The sequence below is a fragment of the Lycium barbarum genome, chromosome 7 (assembly GCF_019175385.1).
Source record: "Lycium barbarum isolate Lr01 chromosome 7, ASM1917538v2, whole genome shotgun sequence".
Lineage (NCBI taxonomy): Eukaryota > Viridiplantae > Streptophyta > Magnoliopsida > Solanales > Solanaceae > Lycium > Lycium barbarum.
This window is the reverse complement of record NC_083343.1, coordinates 123,839,249-123,857,849: the sequence shown is the minus strand read 5'-3', so window position 1 is coordinate 123,857,849 and position 18,601 is coordinate 123,839,249. Positions and strand designations below refer to the sequence as shown.

General features: G+C 35.7%; 1 protein-coding gene and 1 long non-coding RNA gene across 2 annotated transcripts; one reads left to right on the top strand and one right to left on the bottom strand.

The window, feature by feature from the left end:
* Positions 1–304: 304 nt before the first annotated feature.
* On the bottom strand, positions 305–9,825 carry LOC132601882 (protein NRT1/ PTR FAMILY 8.2-like). Its single transcript, XM_060314936.1, has 5 exons — positions 9,727–9,825; positions 9,533–9,632; positions 3,451–3,668; positions 1,739–2,298; positions 305–1,184 (listed from the first exon to the last, which is right to left on the bottom strand). Exons 1-5 carry the CDS (start codon positions 9,823–9,825, stop codon positions 305–307), a joined length of 1,857 nt encoding a protein of 618 aa, XP_060170919.1.
* On the top strand, positions 6,074–8,113 carry LOC132602568 (uncharacterized). The gene is made up of 3 exons (XR_009567826.1): positions 6,074–6,252; positions 6,571–6,626; positions 7,663–8,113. It is a non-coding gene; the product is annotated as an uncharacterized LOC132602568 (long non-coding RNA).
* Positions 9,826–18,601: the final 8,776 nt, after the last annotated feature.

Sequence of the window (18,601 nt, the reverse complement as noted above, 5' to 3'; positions counted from 1 at the left end):
ATTTTAATATGTATTATTTCATGAAGTATGAAAATCGTCATCATATCATTGGAAGTGTTTTATATTGAAAGAGATTGTAAAATACCTCTTAATCCAGTAAAATTGTCATCATATCATGGTACACATCTTATAGTATACCAATAAAACAAGTTCCAAAGCTTTATCATATATAACATCTGTGAAATTCAGAAGTAAGAAGAAAAAATGAAAGGGATAACAACAAATAGCTACATGTGCTTTAAACTGAAATAATAAGTTTGTTTACTTTCGTACTAGCTTTTGATTTTCCCCTTGAAAACCTAATTTAAGAGGCCATACTATGAAATTCCTCAGTATCATTTTCCTTTTTGAACTGACCATCAAGTTCGATTAAAATAAACTCGTCTCTAATTGTTCCCTTTTCACAATTTCTTCCCTTGTACCTCCATGCAACAATTAAATATACCAATAAATTCACTCCATTTATCCCTGTTAATATCCAATAAAAATAATCAAGCTTACTTATATTAAGATTATTCCTAATCCACCCTTCCTCTACACCACCAGTTGCACTTTCCACAATTTTCACTATTGCAGAACTTAACCAACTCCCAATTCCTATTTCACTTAAAAACAATGCACTGCTTATACTCCTCGTACCGTCCGTTGCTTCGTCGTAAAAGAACTCCAATTGACCTACATATGAGAAAACTTCGGCCGTACCTACGAGGAAAAATTGCGGAAATAGCCAAAATATGCTCAAGCTTTTGGGGTCAGAGTGTGAACGTCTCATTCTCTCAACCAATGCGGCGGATGCTAGGGCGAAAACGGAAATGAATAAACCGACCCCGATACGTTGCAACGACGTGATGCCACGTTTGTGCCCCGTTTTGGAACGGAGGTAAGGGACAATAATTTTCTCGTATATCGGGACGAGGAGGAGCCCGTTGAGGGCCGCGAAGACGGGGACGGACCCGGCCGGGATAGTGAAATGTGGGCCGAGTTTTCGGTCCATGATGTTGGCTTGAGTGAGGAAAAATGTGGAGAGTTGAGCAAATGAAATTGAAAGTGCTATTGTAGAGGCCCAAATTGGAAGGATTCTGATGAAGGATTTGAACTCTTCAACTTGTGTTACTGTGCATAATCTCCATTTATTGTTGGTGACGATTTCAGGGTCTGTTACTACTGCTGCTTTATCCAAAAATCTGCAATGTACAACAATATTTGTGAGATAATATCGCGAATATTAAACTTACTAGTAGTAAAGTTTTACGATAGACATTAGTAATTGAAAAGTAAATTACACTGATTGTGTAAAAAAAAATTAGATGTCAGTGTGTATAAATTAATTTATATCGTGAAATGAGTCATCCTCAAAGACCCAACACCACTTCTATTTAGAGATATAAAATTGTTATCTAAGTTCGACCATTTGCTTCAAATCAGAGGTTCTTTTTCTTCCTTTTCAAAAATGAAGTTTCAATAGTTTTTGTTTAGTTTTTAGAACATGTACATGTAAAATGTATCCATGTAATACTGTCATTTCCTTTGACCTTGACTTTTCAATAACCAAAATTTGAAATTAATATTTGATCGATAGTACTTTTTTATGCTTAAAAAATTCATTTAGCGACGAATTAATGACAAATTATCAAATAAAAAATTGTCAGTTATGGACAGAAATAAAAAAAAAACAGTTTTTTTTTTTTTTCTTCTTCTTTGTCTAAAGGGGAAAATAAAAAATGAAATTAACACTAACCTGTATTGTTTAGTATGAGGAAGCTTTCGAGCACCAAAAATATCAGATTCTTTGGTCTTCATCTCATAGAGTTCACTTTCATTTCCCAGCACAACACCTCTAAAATGATTTCTAATAGAAACTACAATAACTTGAACAAATCTAGTAAAAGCACTTCCCATAGGTTTTTGATACCTATATTTAGTAAATCCAGCAATTAATATAACAATTGATGCAAACATAGTTACTGTAGGCACAGCAAAACCCCAAGTCCATCCTTTTTCTTGTTGCACGTAAACCAAAAGTGTTATTCCCAATAGTGCTCCCATGTTAATTGCAAAGAAGAACCAGTTAAAGAATGCATATTTTTTTTGTGATTCTTTTGAATCAGCGTCATCAAATTGATCAGCTCCAAATGTTGAGACACATGGTTTGATGCCACCTGTCCCAAGTGCTATGAGATAGAGTGCTCCATAGAGAAAGGCTGTTTGGGCATTTGTTGAAGGAGTGCATGGCGTCTTTGTGCATTGAGGTGGTCTTAAGCTGTCTATTGATGCTGATAGTGTTAATAATATCATTCCCTGATTAGAGACAGATTCAAGATTTTAAAATCAGCAAGTAAAAATAATAATAGAATGCATTTACGTACGACTACTTTTATGGGTTGTTTGATTTACTCCAGTAACAAAAGTAATCCTAGCATAAAGTTTCGCATATTTCGTGCTTCCTCATATTAAAATTAAGTAGCTCACTTTCCTTTTTAGTACGTGTGAAAAAGTACGTCACTTTGTATATTTGGTAATTACTTAATTCCAATATCTCATAACATGGCACGTTTACGATCACAAAAAAAGTGCATTTTGATAAATTATATATATACATATCTTTAGTTTAAAAAACCATATGATTCAAAGACTATATATTTTCTTTAGCTTAAAACCACGTGATTAAAAAATCTCATTTACTTTCCTAAACTCCATGTCCAATCAAATTAAGACATATAAAATGAAAAAGAGAGAGTAGTAGATTGTAATTTGGTTGGTCGCACAAAAAAAAATATTATCATGCGTAGCTTATGCAACGTACGTAATGACCTTGTTAAACTTTGAAAAATTGCTAATATTTGCATAAGATATACTGAAACATGTGTATTATTGGGTAGAATGTAGAATAAGAACAATAAGATGGTTTAACTTTTAAAATCAAAATTTCTCTTAAAGTATCTTTGAATAACAATTCCTTCATTATTAATCACTCAATTCTTGTGATTAGATCTTCGGATAAGAACTATTGGTCCAGTCAATTTCTAATTTTAACTGATTAATGGTGGTGCCTCTAGCTAGCTAGTACTCCGCCTCTGTTTCAATTTGTTTGGCTTAATCCGGAGTACGAGAGTCAAACTAACTAATGTTCGGTGTGAATTCAAACATAGAGTTTCAATCTTTTTGAAATAAAATTTAGATATTTAGAAACTACATAAAAGGTACTATAAGTCACAATAGTTAACAATCCAAAATATCTAGAAAGTATCTGAAAGAATTATGGTCAAAAAAAATATCATTTGGTTGTTCAAATAGTAATTAACTAAGACAAATAAATTGAAACGACTGGAATAATTAAATTAACCAGGTACATGAATAATGGGCTGTACTAGTTATATGTTCATTTATCTATTTATCAAGAGCATTGTGGAAACATGAACTGGAAATAAAACAAAAGGAGCCATTTCTTACCACAAAGTAGATACAAGAGAAAATAATGATGGTTAAGAAGCGACCAAAGTAAGCATCAGCCAGAAAAGCTCCAAGAAGTGTCAAGACATAGGCAGCTCCAATCCAATCATTGACATGAGTTGCAGCATCTGGCAGTGATTGATGCATCTCAAACACCAAATATGAGACCATACTTACTGCTACTGCAAAGAATGCCAGCCTCTCTGCCACTTCATTGACTACTCAAACCAAAAAAAAAGAAAAAACATAGTTAGAACGAAAAAAGCTAGAACTAAGTTCTTTGCGAGTTACATGTACTGAAGTGAGTTCAATTGAATTTGTTTAGAGAGTTCATTTCTCACTATAGAGTACCACAAGCAAGCATATGGATCTTGTAAATGCTCTGCTCCAGAGGCTACTCTTACCCTCTGTTTTCTGTACATTCCATTCTGAAGAAATCAAATGTCCACGCCACCTCAAAGGTGTAAATAAATAAAAAAAAAAATTGAATTTATTTCGTTGAAAAATTACATTGTGGTTACAAATAATATATATAAATTGTTGAATCCATCCTGTTAGCACATGGGAAATTTCTTGCTAGTGTAATGGTAAAAGCAGCTTAATATTGCTTTAATTTGGTTGGTAGATTAATTTGAATTCCAATAGTGGCACTCTTAACATTTTCTGAATCCTCTTGTTACAATTCTTGATTCCGTCACAGGATAAATGGGGGTCGTAATTTCAAAACTTAGAATAATAACACAGTTATGCTAAATGAATAAAATAAAATAAAAAAATACGAGCAATTACATGGAATCACAAGAAGTAAACGTTGGAAATGAGAAGAGAGGAAATGAAGGATGATTAATAATAAAAATATTTTAAAAATAAAAATAATTAAAAAGTAAAAATAGAAAAGAAATTAAAATAATTAAAATGAAAATAAATTTAAAAAGAAAAGAATTTAAAATAAAATAAAAAAGAAGGAAACTGAAAAGTAACCTGTTTGAGTCAAAATTCATATTTTACCCAAATAGTTGAATTTGTTCTAAGGCTAACCACAGTTGGTAGTAATTTGATACAGATGTAAGAATTAACACAAGCAAGTTATTAATTATCGATAAAGAGTAAGTAAATAAAAGGAAGAAGTAGATTGATGCCAATTGTGATGAACAATAGTAATGGACTTTCTCCTTTCCAAGAATGAGTAAGAACTTAATGACCAAAGAATAATGATGATGAGAATAAGCAAAACAATAATCGGTAGAAGTATATTTTTTAGTCAGTATTGGATGCCTAGGTATACAAGTGAAAATCCTATTTATAGGTGTATGATCCTATTTGGTGCCCTTCCCGTTGTATGCAAGTAACAATAATCATTAATTACTGAATTAATGATTGTCATTTAATTACTTGATTCTGGCCGACCGTTTTGTAGTTACTGCATTAATTCTATTTAAAGCGTAGTAAAGAGGGTCTTGTATGTTGTTTCCGTTGATGTTCTCTTCATTGACCAGGTCTTCAGTATCAGCTGTCTCTCCGTAATGTTATGGACCTACTGGACCAGAAGCTTCTCAAGCTCAAGCATTTACTTTTCTAGTTAGAGACCAACGTCTTGGGGCTAACGTGGGATCCGCTCAAGGACCTACTGGTTTAGGTAAATATCTAATGTGTTCCCCGACTGGAGAAGTCATTTTTGGAGGAGAAACTATGCGTTTTTGGGATATGCGTTGTAACACCCCGCATTTTGGGACTAAGTTTAAGCTCATATCATTAGAGTTCTAGTGGAAACATGGAAGGTTTGAACGTTTTGCGAAAATGGTTGATAGGCCTATTTCGGGCAGCGATAACTCCTTGCTCGGTTTGGAATTTTGGAAGGTACTATCAATGAAGTTGTAGTATGTAGAAATACCTTTCTAACGATATAAGGATCAAGCCAATCAGAGATCGGAGCAAGGAGATATGATCGTCTCAATATGGCTAATAGTAAGACACTCGAAATCCTATAGAATCGGCTAAGTTTTTGATACGTCTGCCTTCCAGTCAAATTTCATGAAAATCCGTTGGGAATTTGAGAACACTTCCTTAATTAAAGTTGTATCCCTTTGAAATAGCTTTCCAACGGTATCTTACGGGAGTCAAACGGACATCTGTGCAAAGAGTTATGCCCATTTTACTGAAGCCTGTTCGCTGGAAGTTCTGCCAGCGTAACGGTGACGTTACGGGCCGTATTTCGTGTTACGGTCCGTAACAGTGGACCGTAACGTCCTGAAAATTTCCAGAACCTCACTGGAAATTTTCACCAAGGTACGGTACCAAGTTACGGTCCGTACCTCGTGTTACGGGACCGTAACAGTGACCGTATCTTGGTCCGTATATACGTTTCGGGTCACCTGACTTCGGGAGGCCATAACCCTATCATAACTTGGGAATTTGGGAAAACTCAAAGAACGAAAGTTGTAGATAATGGAAAAACCTATCCAACCATAGGTTGTGCGTTCATAGGAGACGTCTGGATAAGGAGATATGGACGTTTTAAGACAGCAAGGTCTCAACCCGTTTTCAAGTTGGGTCAAACCCATTTTCCCTTAGTATAAAAGGGAAATATAACCCTAGCAGCCCATTTCTTTCTCCAAATTCAGATTTTAGAGAGAGGAAGTGAGAGAGAAGGGAAATTAGAGAGAGAAAGTAGAAAATCAACCAAGTTTAAGGCCCCGAATCCCAAAGCTCGTGAAGGAAAAAGTGTAGTACAAGTCGTTGTCGTCATTTTAAGCCCAAGATCGGACTTGGGGGTGTTGATTTCGTGATTACTACTCTTGAAAGGTAATATTTCTACTCCCTAATCCTTTATGGTTTTGAATTGATGAATTCTTGGGAGAATAATAATTGGGTTGTTGAAGAGAATTATATGAACTATGCTAGGATTGTTGGATTCATATGTGTGATGAAGAATGATGTTAATTACACCTAATTGAGATTGTAGATTTGGCTAGAAGTAAAAGAATGGGGATTTGGTGAAGAAAACACCATTAATGAGGGTCATAGAGCTTCATGCCCACTAAGTGTTTGATAAAATGCTTAGATGAACAAAACATGGATATTGTTGCTAATATAGAATCCCTATGACTTGTATTGCTATAGATTGAAGTTGAAGGGATTGAAGAACATTGTGATACGCTCAAAAGCGGGAAGTTAAGGTATGTAGAACTTCCATCCACATGTGGGAATCTCTACGTTCTTCCCCATGATCCGTTTCGTAAAAATCTATGAAGTTCAAATCCTAGGGCATTAAATCCAACATATTGGTAGCCCGTAATTATGTATGTATGTACACGAATTTCGTATCTATGTTCGTTATTGTATTCCTAATCTTCCATTATTGATATTAGGAATCCCAACTTAATCCATGAATCATGAATTCCTCCTCATGTGTTTTCATTATGTTCATATGAAACTTTATGATTTTATCTAGCAAGTTACAAGCATGTTTTCAAGTCAATTATATATATGATTTCGAAATATTCTTATTACTCATGAATCAAGAACATGTTTGCAAGATTATGACAAGTTATCTTATGAAACTATTTTACAAGATTATTTCATGAAACCATGTTTACAAAATTATTGCATGAAACCATGTTTACAAGTTATTTCGTGAAATCATGATTACAAGACAAGTACAAGTTAATTCACGAAACCATGTTACAAGTTATTTCGTGGAATCATGATTACAAGTTAATTCACGAAAATCATGGGCTTCTTAGCCAATTATATTATGTTCATGTTTTTGGGAGTTGCACGAATTACCGAGAAGGCTCAGATAGCCTGAAACTATGTAGCCACCATAGGACAAGGATCGCTCCGCCCAGTTAGGACGATACCTTAATTTCACACTGAATGGTTCCATCAGGTACGTTATTACCTTATACCCTGGCAAGGTATAGGGGCTCTGCTGGTCCGGCGAGGTACCAGACTCCACGTATCCACGTGGTGATATCATGTTGTCGGTTTATGAAATGCTCTCCCCACTTATCATGTTTTACTCATGTTATATATATATATATGTACTCATGCTCATGCTCATGCTCATGTTTATGTCCAAGTTTTCAGTTTCAGTTCTTATCATGTTATTCCATGTTCCATGTTGTTTCTTCCGGTTGCTTTACATACCAGTACATTCAATGTGCTGACGTCCCCTTTTTATTGCCCGGGGGCCTGTATTTCACGATGCAGGTACGGATTTACAGGACGACGCTTCTGATCATTAGGATTTGCTCGTATCAGCTTATTGGTGAGCCCCATCTCATTCGGGGTTTAGTCAACTTTTACTTTATGATTAATTATGCATCTAAAGGTATGCTGGGGGCCTTGTCCCAGTAAGTATGTTTTCCAGTCAGACTCATGATAGAGGTTTCATAGACTAGACAAGTCAGTTATGCTATGTCAGACATTCGGAGTCGTATAGCCATTTTTGGCTCATTCATGTTATTTCCGCACTCATGTTTAAACAAGTGTTTTTATTAAGTATTATGACTTACTACATTTTATAAAGGCTCATCATGCATTCACGTTATATTTCCGCTCATGTATGCCTCATGATAGTTCAGCAGGCCATGTGGTTCGCTCGGTCACATGCAGTCAGGCACCGAGTGCCGTGTTACGTCCAGGCCATGGTTCGGGGCGTGACAAAGCTTGGTATCAGAGCCTAGGTTCAAGTGTCTTAGGGAGTCTATGAAACCGTGTCCAGTGGGGTCACTTTTATATGTGTGTGCGCGCCACACATATAAACAGTTGACCACCGTGGTATGTCAGCATGTCATGTACGCATGTATGTATGAGAGGGCAACCCGTTGTATGTATAGGTAACACCTTCGGATCCTCGACAAAAAAGTCGCCTTTTTTGTAAGGACCCACAGCTGGGCGCTAACCATACTGTGAACCCTTGTGCCAGCTGGGCGCTAACCATACTGGACACCATGAACATGATCTGCATGACATGACATACTCAGGTATTGTAGCAGTGAAATCACACATAGTTCGCTACGCGTTGCAGCACTTCGAACCCGTGACCTCAGGCCTTTTGTTCTCCCGAAGGAAACGACTTTCACCAGTTGAGCTGGACCCACAGCTGGGCGCTAACCATACTGTGAACCCCTGGGTACAGCTGGGCGCTAACCATACTGACCCCATGAACATGCGTACATACATACATGACATGCATACTCAGGTATTGTATGGGCAGGTGCCAACAGACAATTCGATATACGCTGCAGCGGCTGGTATCGAACCCGTGACCTCCCCCCTTTTGTTCTCCCAAAGGAGACGACTCTCACCAATTGGCAGGAACGGCGTTCCGCGGAATATATGACTCATGCTCCTTTAGGTTCTTTAAATTCCGTGGGTGGTGTAGCTACCGAGATCAATGCAGTCAATTATGTCTCTCCTAGAAGTTGGTTAGCTACCTCTCATTTTGTTCTAGGATTCTTCTTATTCGTAGGTCATTTGTGGCACGCAGGAAGGGCTCGTGCAGCTGCAGCAGGATTTGAAAAAGGAATTGATCGTGACTTTGAACCTGTTCTTTCCATGACCCCTCTTAATTGAGATGGGACAGGAGATCCAATGCTTGAATGAAGTACAAATCACTTTAATTCAATCATACATCTTGGAATCAGCTTAAGTATTCCTCTCGACATTACCATCTGATATCACTACATCATTGTAAAAATTGACGTGTCGACTATATGTTGATCCACGTGTTAGATGCATTTTTAACCCATACATAACCCTGTAATTACAAGGTGTAATTACACCAAATTCTCAGCTCCCCTTTTGAGAATTGGAGAGTGTAATTACACCCTCTCAATTACACTCAATTCCCACCTAACCAAGTAATTACTTGGTCAAACAAATAAGTCAAATTGTGTAATTATACTCAATTTCAATTACCTGGGTGACTTTCCAAACAGGCCCTATAAAAACAATAATTGATAACCTTAAAAAGCAATCTTCTATAATAGGCCAAAGTACATTGATACCTTTATTATAAAAAAAAGTGTATATAACTTAAACACAAAAAAAAATTGAGAAAGGAGAAGAGATCGACCTATGATGAATGGTGAAGCCTTCCATCCTCCAGTAGTTCGTTTGTCCGCAATATTCCTTTTATAATCCACGCAACCATTGGTCACCAAAGTTTTTGTTACCTGCCAATTTTTTCCACAATGTTTAGAATAGAAATAATTAAGAGCAACATATAACAAAACATCAAGTAATTAGCTTAATTAATTATATTATTACCTTCTTGACGTCGTTCTTATTCATATCCATAGTTCCATCAAAAGATGGTTGAACATAAGATTTGTCATGCAAATCCTCAACGTGAATTCTTCTATCCATAATGAAATTACAAATCGTCGCTTTTAAATCTTTCCAAGAACTCGTAGTACTTAACTTATTGCTACTTTGATTCAAAAGATAATGAATGGTTCTAACTTTTTTGCTTTCCGCAACTGTAACCACTTGTTAATTGATTAAACAGTATAATTGATATCTGGATGAAGGAATACTAGCTAGCTGCTACTATCTCTCATTTTCTACAGAATGAAGGTCACAATCTGGTATGCTAACTATATATACAAAGTCAAATGGAATTTTATTATTCTTTATATCTGTTTTCATTTCAGGCCGGTAGATTATATTAAACAAACATATATATGATACGAATTTATCTTCTCAAAAGTCTTGATACTCCATACACTACAAGACATCAACAAATTATTAAACGTATTTTATTGCCAATTGTCCATACATTGAAAATTAGTTTGTAGCCATGAAGGAGGGACAAGCAAATGACAATAGTTCAAATTGCCGCCTAGGGATTTGGTCAGATAGTGCATGTATGATACAGAGGTATAAAAACGAAGATTTTGCTGGCTAACTTGGCTGGTTATTGAGGTTTTTTTTTCCTTTACCGTGTTAGACGGCTACATTAAGAAAAAACTGTGAGAAGTTTTCTTTTCAACTCTCTGATCAAAGTTTTCATATCCCTTTTTATTATGGGATAATAGCATTTTTGGTCCCTTCATTACTGATAAGTTCTGATTTTGTCCTCGTTATATATGTGTTTTTGGTCCTTATATGTAAGAAACATGTTATATTTTGACTATTTTTAGAAATATTACTCTCAAATATATGGAAGTTTAATATAATATATACATGAGTAATTAAATAGTTGGACGGTTAATAATTCTGGTACAATTGTGAAATTCACAAGCTAAGAGACTAAGGGCCTGTTTGGAAAGCCACCTGGTAATTGGAATTGGTGTAATTACTAGGGTAATAATTACACAGCAGTGTAATTATAACGACCTGTTTGTTTATCATAATGTAATTACAGTGTAATTACAAGCGTGTTGTTTGGTTGCACAAGTGTAATTACACAGTTAATTTAATTTAAAAAATAAAATTTAATTTAAAATATTTAAAATTAGTATTTAAAAATATTTGCCTTTATAAATGATATGAAATTAGTTATTTAATAAGACATTGCTTTTTGAAAATATATTAATTAATAATCATATATTTGTAACTAGTATTGTAAAAAATAATTGATATATATATATATATATATTTCAAATTAATAATATTTAATTTTAATTAATTATAAAACTTAAAAGAAGACTTTTTTTGTGAGAACGTCATGGATTGGACGTTTGACAAAAAATAATATTTATAAATATAATGCCATAACATTATTCAAACGTTTGACACAAAAAAATCCATCAAATGTAAGTGAAAAATAAACAACATGAATGTGAAAGCAAATAACTTAAAATTGAAAATATAACCTAAATTCAAAATCCAAAAGAAAAAGTTTAACATAATACTCTTATGTCAAATTCACAGTAACTTAAGTAAATATTTCAAAAGAAAGGGAAAATATAAGTGTATAACCTCATTCACAACAAAATTCTACTTTAATAACGTCACTCGTTATATGTCAAGTTTGTTAATGACTCATTCTTTCCAATATTAAGAGATGTAGTTTCAAAAATTAGAATAATAACACGGTTATGCTAAATGAATTAAAAAAATGAGCAATTACATGGAACCACAAGAAGTAAGGTTGGAATTGAGAAGAAAGGAAATGAAAAATAAATAATATAAAAATAAAAATAATTAAAAAATAACAATAAGAAAGAAATTAAAATAATAGAAATAAAAAAGAAATTAAAAATCAAAAGAAATTAAAATAAAAAAAATAAAAAAGAAACAAACAAATAAACTAAAAAGTAACTCTGTAATTACATGGTGTAATTACACCCAATTCTCAACCTATTGAAGGGAAAATTCTCAATCCTATTCCAAAATGGTTTGACAGTTCCAAGCATTGTGCATATCATTCTGGAATTCCTGGGCATGCCACTGAGGATTGCTATGGCCTCAAAAACAAAATCGAAACCTTGATTAAAGAAAGAGCAATCCAGCTCACTGGAGCTCAACCCGATATGGGTGACCATCCCTTTCCCTACTCACGGAAACGCCGATGTGAACATGATAATTATCGAAAAATTAAGAGTCTGAAGGAGGCCATTGCACCAATTGGAAAAGATGGAGAGGGGCATGTCATCAACGATCGTTGCGCCTGTAAGGATGATCCGAAAACAAGTGCCAGTGAAGATTGCTGCTACAACTACTGAGACACCAACCATCCAGGGTGCAGAACCAGGAGAGACTCTGAAGAACTGGACTTGTACTACGTCCCTGATTCGTCAGGAGTCTTGGTAGACTGAACATGTAGTGAACTTTTTTAAAAGGGCTGGAATCATGCTCAAAACTTTTGTTGCTTTGCTTCATCTTTTGGATTGCAAATTTATGAATGCATTTATGTTTTTCCTTAATCATCTAATATTGTTATTTTCTACTACGTCAACTCTACGATTGTGACATGAAATGAACAAATAAACAACATACATCCCGAGAGAGTAACAAAGAAACTAGGGGACAAGACAAGATTCCACTCAAAAGAATTGAAATAACCGATAGGTGATGACATAAGCCTGAAAGCTAGCAATCCAAGAAGAGATCAAAGGACGACATTCGGTAAGACAACCTAGTTTGCAACCTTTCCTTTAACAACCAGGTACGAACTACGTTCCGACCTGATTCCCGTGGTGGGATACGTAGGCAGCCCACATAGGGTTCAGTTGCATTTAGAACAAAAAGTCCAAAATACCTTATGCATACGAACTACGTTCTGACCTGATTCTCATGGTGAGATACATAGGCAACCCACATAGGGTTCGGTTGCGCTATAACAGAAAATTAAAAAAAAAAATCCTTACACAAAGACTATCAACATACAGACCCGTCACCCCTAGATAAAATCCAACAAACCCTTTACCCTAGATATAGCAGAACTACGCCAACCTGATTCCCTTGGTGGGATACGTAGGCAATCCACATCGGGTTCGGTCCCTTTATTAGAAAACTTCAGACCATTCTCCATTACGAACTACGTTCTGACCTGATTCCTCGGCGGATACGTAGGCAACCTATATAAGGTTCAGTCACACTGCAACATAAATTTAGTACACCCTTCAGAACCAAAACTGGGGCATATTTTTTTTTGAGAAAAAAATATAGATAAAAGAACGGGGACATTGACAAGATTAAGGCTACCAGACAAGAAATATTATAAACCAATTGCTTTAGAAATGTCACAGTCCGAAGTTGACAGAACATTTTACAACTTACATATATTTCCTTACATACATACATTTAAATATACATATTTCACAACTTATATATATATAGTTATATTTTCTTATACATATACTTACATACCTACCTTTCAAATGAAATACCTTCTTTCAGTCGTTTTCACTACTAATCATCTACCGAGATTTGAACGGAGATCACAAGATCCAAACAAACAAGACGAATGAAGTGTCAACAACGTCAAGCTTCGAGTCAACACGAATCAACTTCCCCCTCCCAAACTAAAAATTTTTCTTTGAGTGCAGGAATTAAAGGACCGCAAGATCAATAGTCAAGTCTATCAATCACGACGAAAAGCATCATCTGGCTCATTAGGGCCTCGTCTCCAAAAGCCAAACGGCTTTATTCCTAACCCTATCTTTAATTTTATTTTATCACAACAACTTTATGACTTCATACATCTTTTTGCAGGTTAAAGACGAATCAAATCAGGATTACGCGTCATTAATTCAGCCTGTCACAATACCGTCGACATCATCAGCCGAACGGCTATGCTATCACTTTACTACCTTCTTTACCTGCTTTAACCACTTTGCCCTTACCTTTACAGGAATCAACATTAAGTCTCCGAAGACAACCGGAGAGATTTATCATCAAATCTCTTAAGACAACCGGAGGCATCATTCGGCTATACAGCCTCGCATGCATAAGAATTATCATCAAGTCCCCGAAAACAACCGGAGACACAGCATCAAGTCCCCAAAAACAACCGGAGACACAACATCAAGTCCCCGAAGACAACCGGAGACACAGCATCAAGTCCCCGAAGACAACCGGAGACATCGCATGGCTATACAGCCTCATATGCATACGCCAGACGGCTACACTACGACTTTACCCTCTACTTTATCATTTACTTTACCAACTTTAACAACTTTACCCTGAACTTTACAGGAATTATCATCAAGTCTCCAAAGACAACCGGAGACATCATCCACTTTACAACTTTATCCCGGACTTTACGAGAGTCATCATCAAATCTCTGAAGACAACCGGAGACATATCATCAAGTCCCCGAAAACAACCGGAGACGTAGCATCAAGTCCCCGAAGACAACCGGAGACATAGCATCAAGTCCCCGAAAACAACCGGAGACGTAGCATCAAGTCCCCGAAAACAACCGGAGACATATCATTAAGCCTCCGAAGACAACCGGAGACATATCATCAAGTCCCCGAAAACAACCGGAGACATAGCATCAAGTCCCCGAAGACAACCGGAGACATATCATCAAGTCCCCGAAGACAATCGGAGACATAACATCAAGTCCCCGAAGACAACCGGAGACATATCATCAAGTCCCCGAAGACAACCGGAGACATCGCATGGCTACACGGCCTCATACGCATAAGCCAGACGGCTACACTTTGACTTTACTCTCTACTTTATCATTTACATTGCCAACTTTAACAACTTTACCCTGAACTTTACAGGAATTATCATTGAGCCTCCGAAGTCAGCCGGAGACATCGTTTGGCTATATCATTTATCACCAAGTCCCGGAAGACAGTCGGAGACCTAATCACTATCATCTTCAAATGCAACTAGAGACATTATCACATCCTCAGCATACGCATCACGCATTCATTCAAGTCCCTGAAGACAACCAGAGACAACATCAGCAACACAGCTTCATTCCCACACTCATATTGACTATCATTTTACACTTTTACACTTTCAACTTTATTACTGATTTTGACATGAATTCCAGTTTTGGCAGAAAATATGACCTGCAGGGACATAGCACACCGTGGAACTTTATCTTACGCAGTGAACTGGGGCAAATTTGCTGAAGAGGAATACCAAACTCACCAGCAAAGGTCACGGATCTACTCTCGAACTCAATTCCGCCTATGTCCACAAACACGTGATACATAGGTTAATATCCCTTTCACATCTCCCGCTAAAACTCTACTGAATCAACTATTTTCACAATCTCATATTCCTTTATATATCCCCAGCGTTTCCATAACTCAACACTGGGGCATCTTTGAAGAATTTACACCGTGTCTAGTAGAGTCCTACTTATGCGTGTGTTGTGCACCCCATTTATAATTAGGAGGCTATACGCATATGTTACATTCTTGAACGTTCGCGTCACCTGTCTACGATCCCCATAAGATTATGAATCCACAAAAAAACTTCCGAACTACACATGGCCTGATTCTCGTACAGCCCGAGATATGTAGGCGACTCAAAACTGAGGTTCGGCCATAATTTTCCATAATTCCTTCTGTCCTCATAATATTTTTCGCCAATTCTCCTAAACAGTACTTTCCTACAAATTCATATTTGTTGGTCGGAACAAAATTGGCTACTACGTCAACTTCTTCGCCCGAAGATTCTTACATCATCTCCGGTCGAAGAGTGGCATCTGTTGACACCCAATTTTGTCCCTCCTTTATTTAATTTAACCGGGTTTCTAAATTTACTGACAAGTTAAATACTTTATTTTTTTTACTATTTTTATTACTACTACTAGTATCACTAATTTTATTTTTTAACATTATGAGTATTACTTTATCACAAATTTTAAATGGTTCGCCATCGTTTCATTTTCGGGTTTGAAACCGTTAAATTAATTACAAGACAACACTTTATAAAATCTTTTTTTTTTTACCTATTAATTATTAATTGTCTTCACATAATATATATTGTACTAGTTGTCAAATTAGAAGCCCAAAAAATAATATTTTCGGACCAACATTTGAGCCCATTTCACTACCCAATCCCAACCAGCCTATTTTTAATCCATTAATTCGGACCAACTAAAACTACCCGGCCCATCAGTTGGCAGCCCAACTGAAACAGCCCACAAATGAGCAGCCCACCTTATTTTCGGTTAAGACCTAATATTTTGAGCAGCCACACCCCTGTTTTCTCCCTCATTTTCCTCTCTCAAGAAAGATTCACATTTTTTACAATAATGGCAGCTTCTAAGTTATCCATTTTTTCGTGCACTGCTCTTTATTTTTTTTTTAAACAAAAGCCAAGCCTCTTTCTCTCTCCTCACGCTCCTCTCCACTTCCCCTTGTTCCCCACGCCGCTCCTCTCTCTCATACGCTCCTCTTCATCCTCACTCTATAAATAAAAAAGAATGATTCAGTTGAAAGGGGGATTTATTTAGTATTTTGGAGGGACACATACCATCTTCCACACTCGATTTTTCCTTTTCCGGTGAACTTTAGCCGTGACCAACAATTACTCTATTTTCATTTTTTCGTTTTGAAACTTTAGTTACTTTAATCGGGTTCGAGTTCGTTCGAGTTCGAGCATAGATTCGACGACGTCGACGCCCCGTTCACTGCACCGCAAAAAGGTCGGTAAACCGTCCTTTCTTCTTCCATTCTAGTTTTTTGATACATTTATGATTCTCCGTATACTGTGAATCGTCGTTAGTTTCTTTCCAGCGTCGTTTATTTTTGTACTATGAAAAGAGATATCCGACATGTTTATTCTAAATCTTTGGTGTTTTGAGTATGAGTCTACGTTTGGTGTTTGCTGCTTCATTAGGAGTATTTTGTTAGTTGCTGTCCGTATGGAAATGATTTTATTAGGAGTCATATTTTTTTTTATTTTTTTAAGCATTTGACTCTTATAGAGAATGCCTTTATTTGAAGTTGATGTACGAACAAGTGCCAATCAATATACTTAATGTCTTTGATGGAATGTACAGTCCTCTGTTTCACCATAATGTTAAAATATTGAACGTCATATATTAGTTCCCATCTTAATGTATTAATATATTCATTGTTTTGTTAGAAGATTTTAGGATGATTCTTTTAGTTACAGTCCTTTTGGTGGAAGAGTTAGACCAAAGTGGAAAGTCAAGTCTATCAAAAGCTTAAACCTCTTTCATGTTTTTTTTTCCCTTTACTGTTAAATATGATATACTATTTGGAGTATGCATAACCAGGCTTGTTTTGTTAAATGTTTAGGAATCATGTTTAATAAGGTTTGCCTGGTTACATATTCTTTAGCTGCTATGGTTGTAAATCGTCTTCGTATTTGGCTTTGAGTGTTTTGTTCGAATAGCCCTTATGAGTCTGCCGCTAATCTTTATTTATTTTTTTCTCTTTGCATGTACACTTTGGGAGCGAATGGAGTCACAAATCACGACTCTCTCAAAATAGAGTTTCAAAAAAAAAGGAAACTTGGCATTAATACATTACCCGTGCATGGAGTCGACACATGTCCTTATTCCTTAATCTTATCCTACAACAAGAAAGCGATGAAATTCGCTTGAAGCCCGCCCATGGCGATTCCTTTTAAAATTTTCAACTTTTTCACTCTTTTTTTTATTTTGTTTGAATGTGTGTTGAATGATTTCTTTGGATGCGTGTTTGATATTTTGGATACCTGATATAATGACTTAAGCTTAGCATGCAACTACCCTTTAAATGTGGAATTGAATCAATCGAGTTTGCTAAAAAATTAAGCCCAACTTCAAAACCATCCACATAACATATTTTTTCTTCAAAACATAAAAAAATTTGCATAAATGTTAGTTTATTTTGAGAGATAAAAAAGGAAAACTAAATTAATGGATAACTCTTTCATTTTAGTTCCTTTCCAACGCTTGAAATACATATCTATTTAAAACAACTTTCGCACAATATACATTAAACTAATAGTCTTTCTATGAAATTTTTAAAATTTATTTAATGTTAATCTTACATTAACTCTTTTTAATTTGTGAGTCGGCATAACTCACTTTTTCCCAAATACATATAAACATCACATGTTCCGCATCTTTTAGTTTATTTCAATTAAACTCTTGTATGCAATTACTATTTTCTGTCAATTTTACTTTAAACAACTTTATCAATACTCACAAAAAAATCATTTTTTCTTTCGATAATATTACATTTACACCTAGCCTAATTAAATTTTAGTCTGGTCGGTTAACCATTGTTAATGGGTCTTAAAGGATGCCTAATACCTTCGCTTTAGACTAATTGAACCCTTACCTAGAATCTTAAGTTTTGCAGATCTTAACAGAGCTAACTTTAAAAATAACTTTAATAAACTTTAGGTGTCCTAATTCACCGTAAATAATTAGGTGGCGACTCCTTAAACAAAACAAAAAAAAAACAGGAATTTCTAATATGTCGTACTTCTATTTAACCTCCGCGGGTAAAAATGGGGTGTGACAGTACTGTAATTCTGATATCAAATGTTTGTAAGGGCATTTGATCTCAAATTTATGTGGCAAATACAGTAGGTACATTACCTTCATGATGACCGGAATATCAGCAGAAAGAACAACATAGCAGAGATATGGCCCTCCTATCATCCTAGCAATGCTAAAGATGACTGCAAATGAAACCTGCAAAAGATCAATCTTGTCTTAGAGATAGCTAATAGTAACTAAAGGAAGTCTTGTCGTACT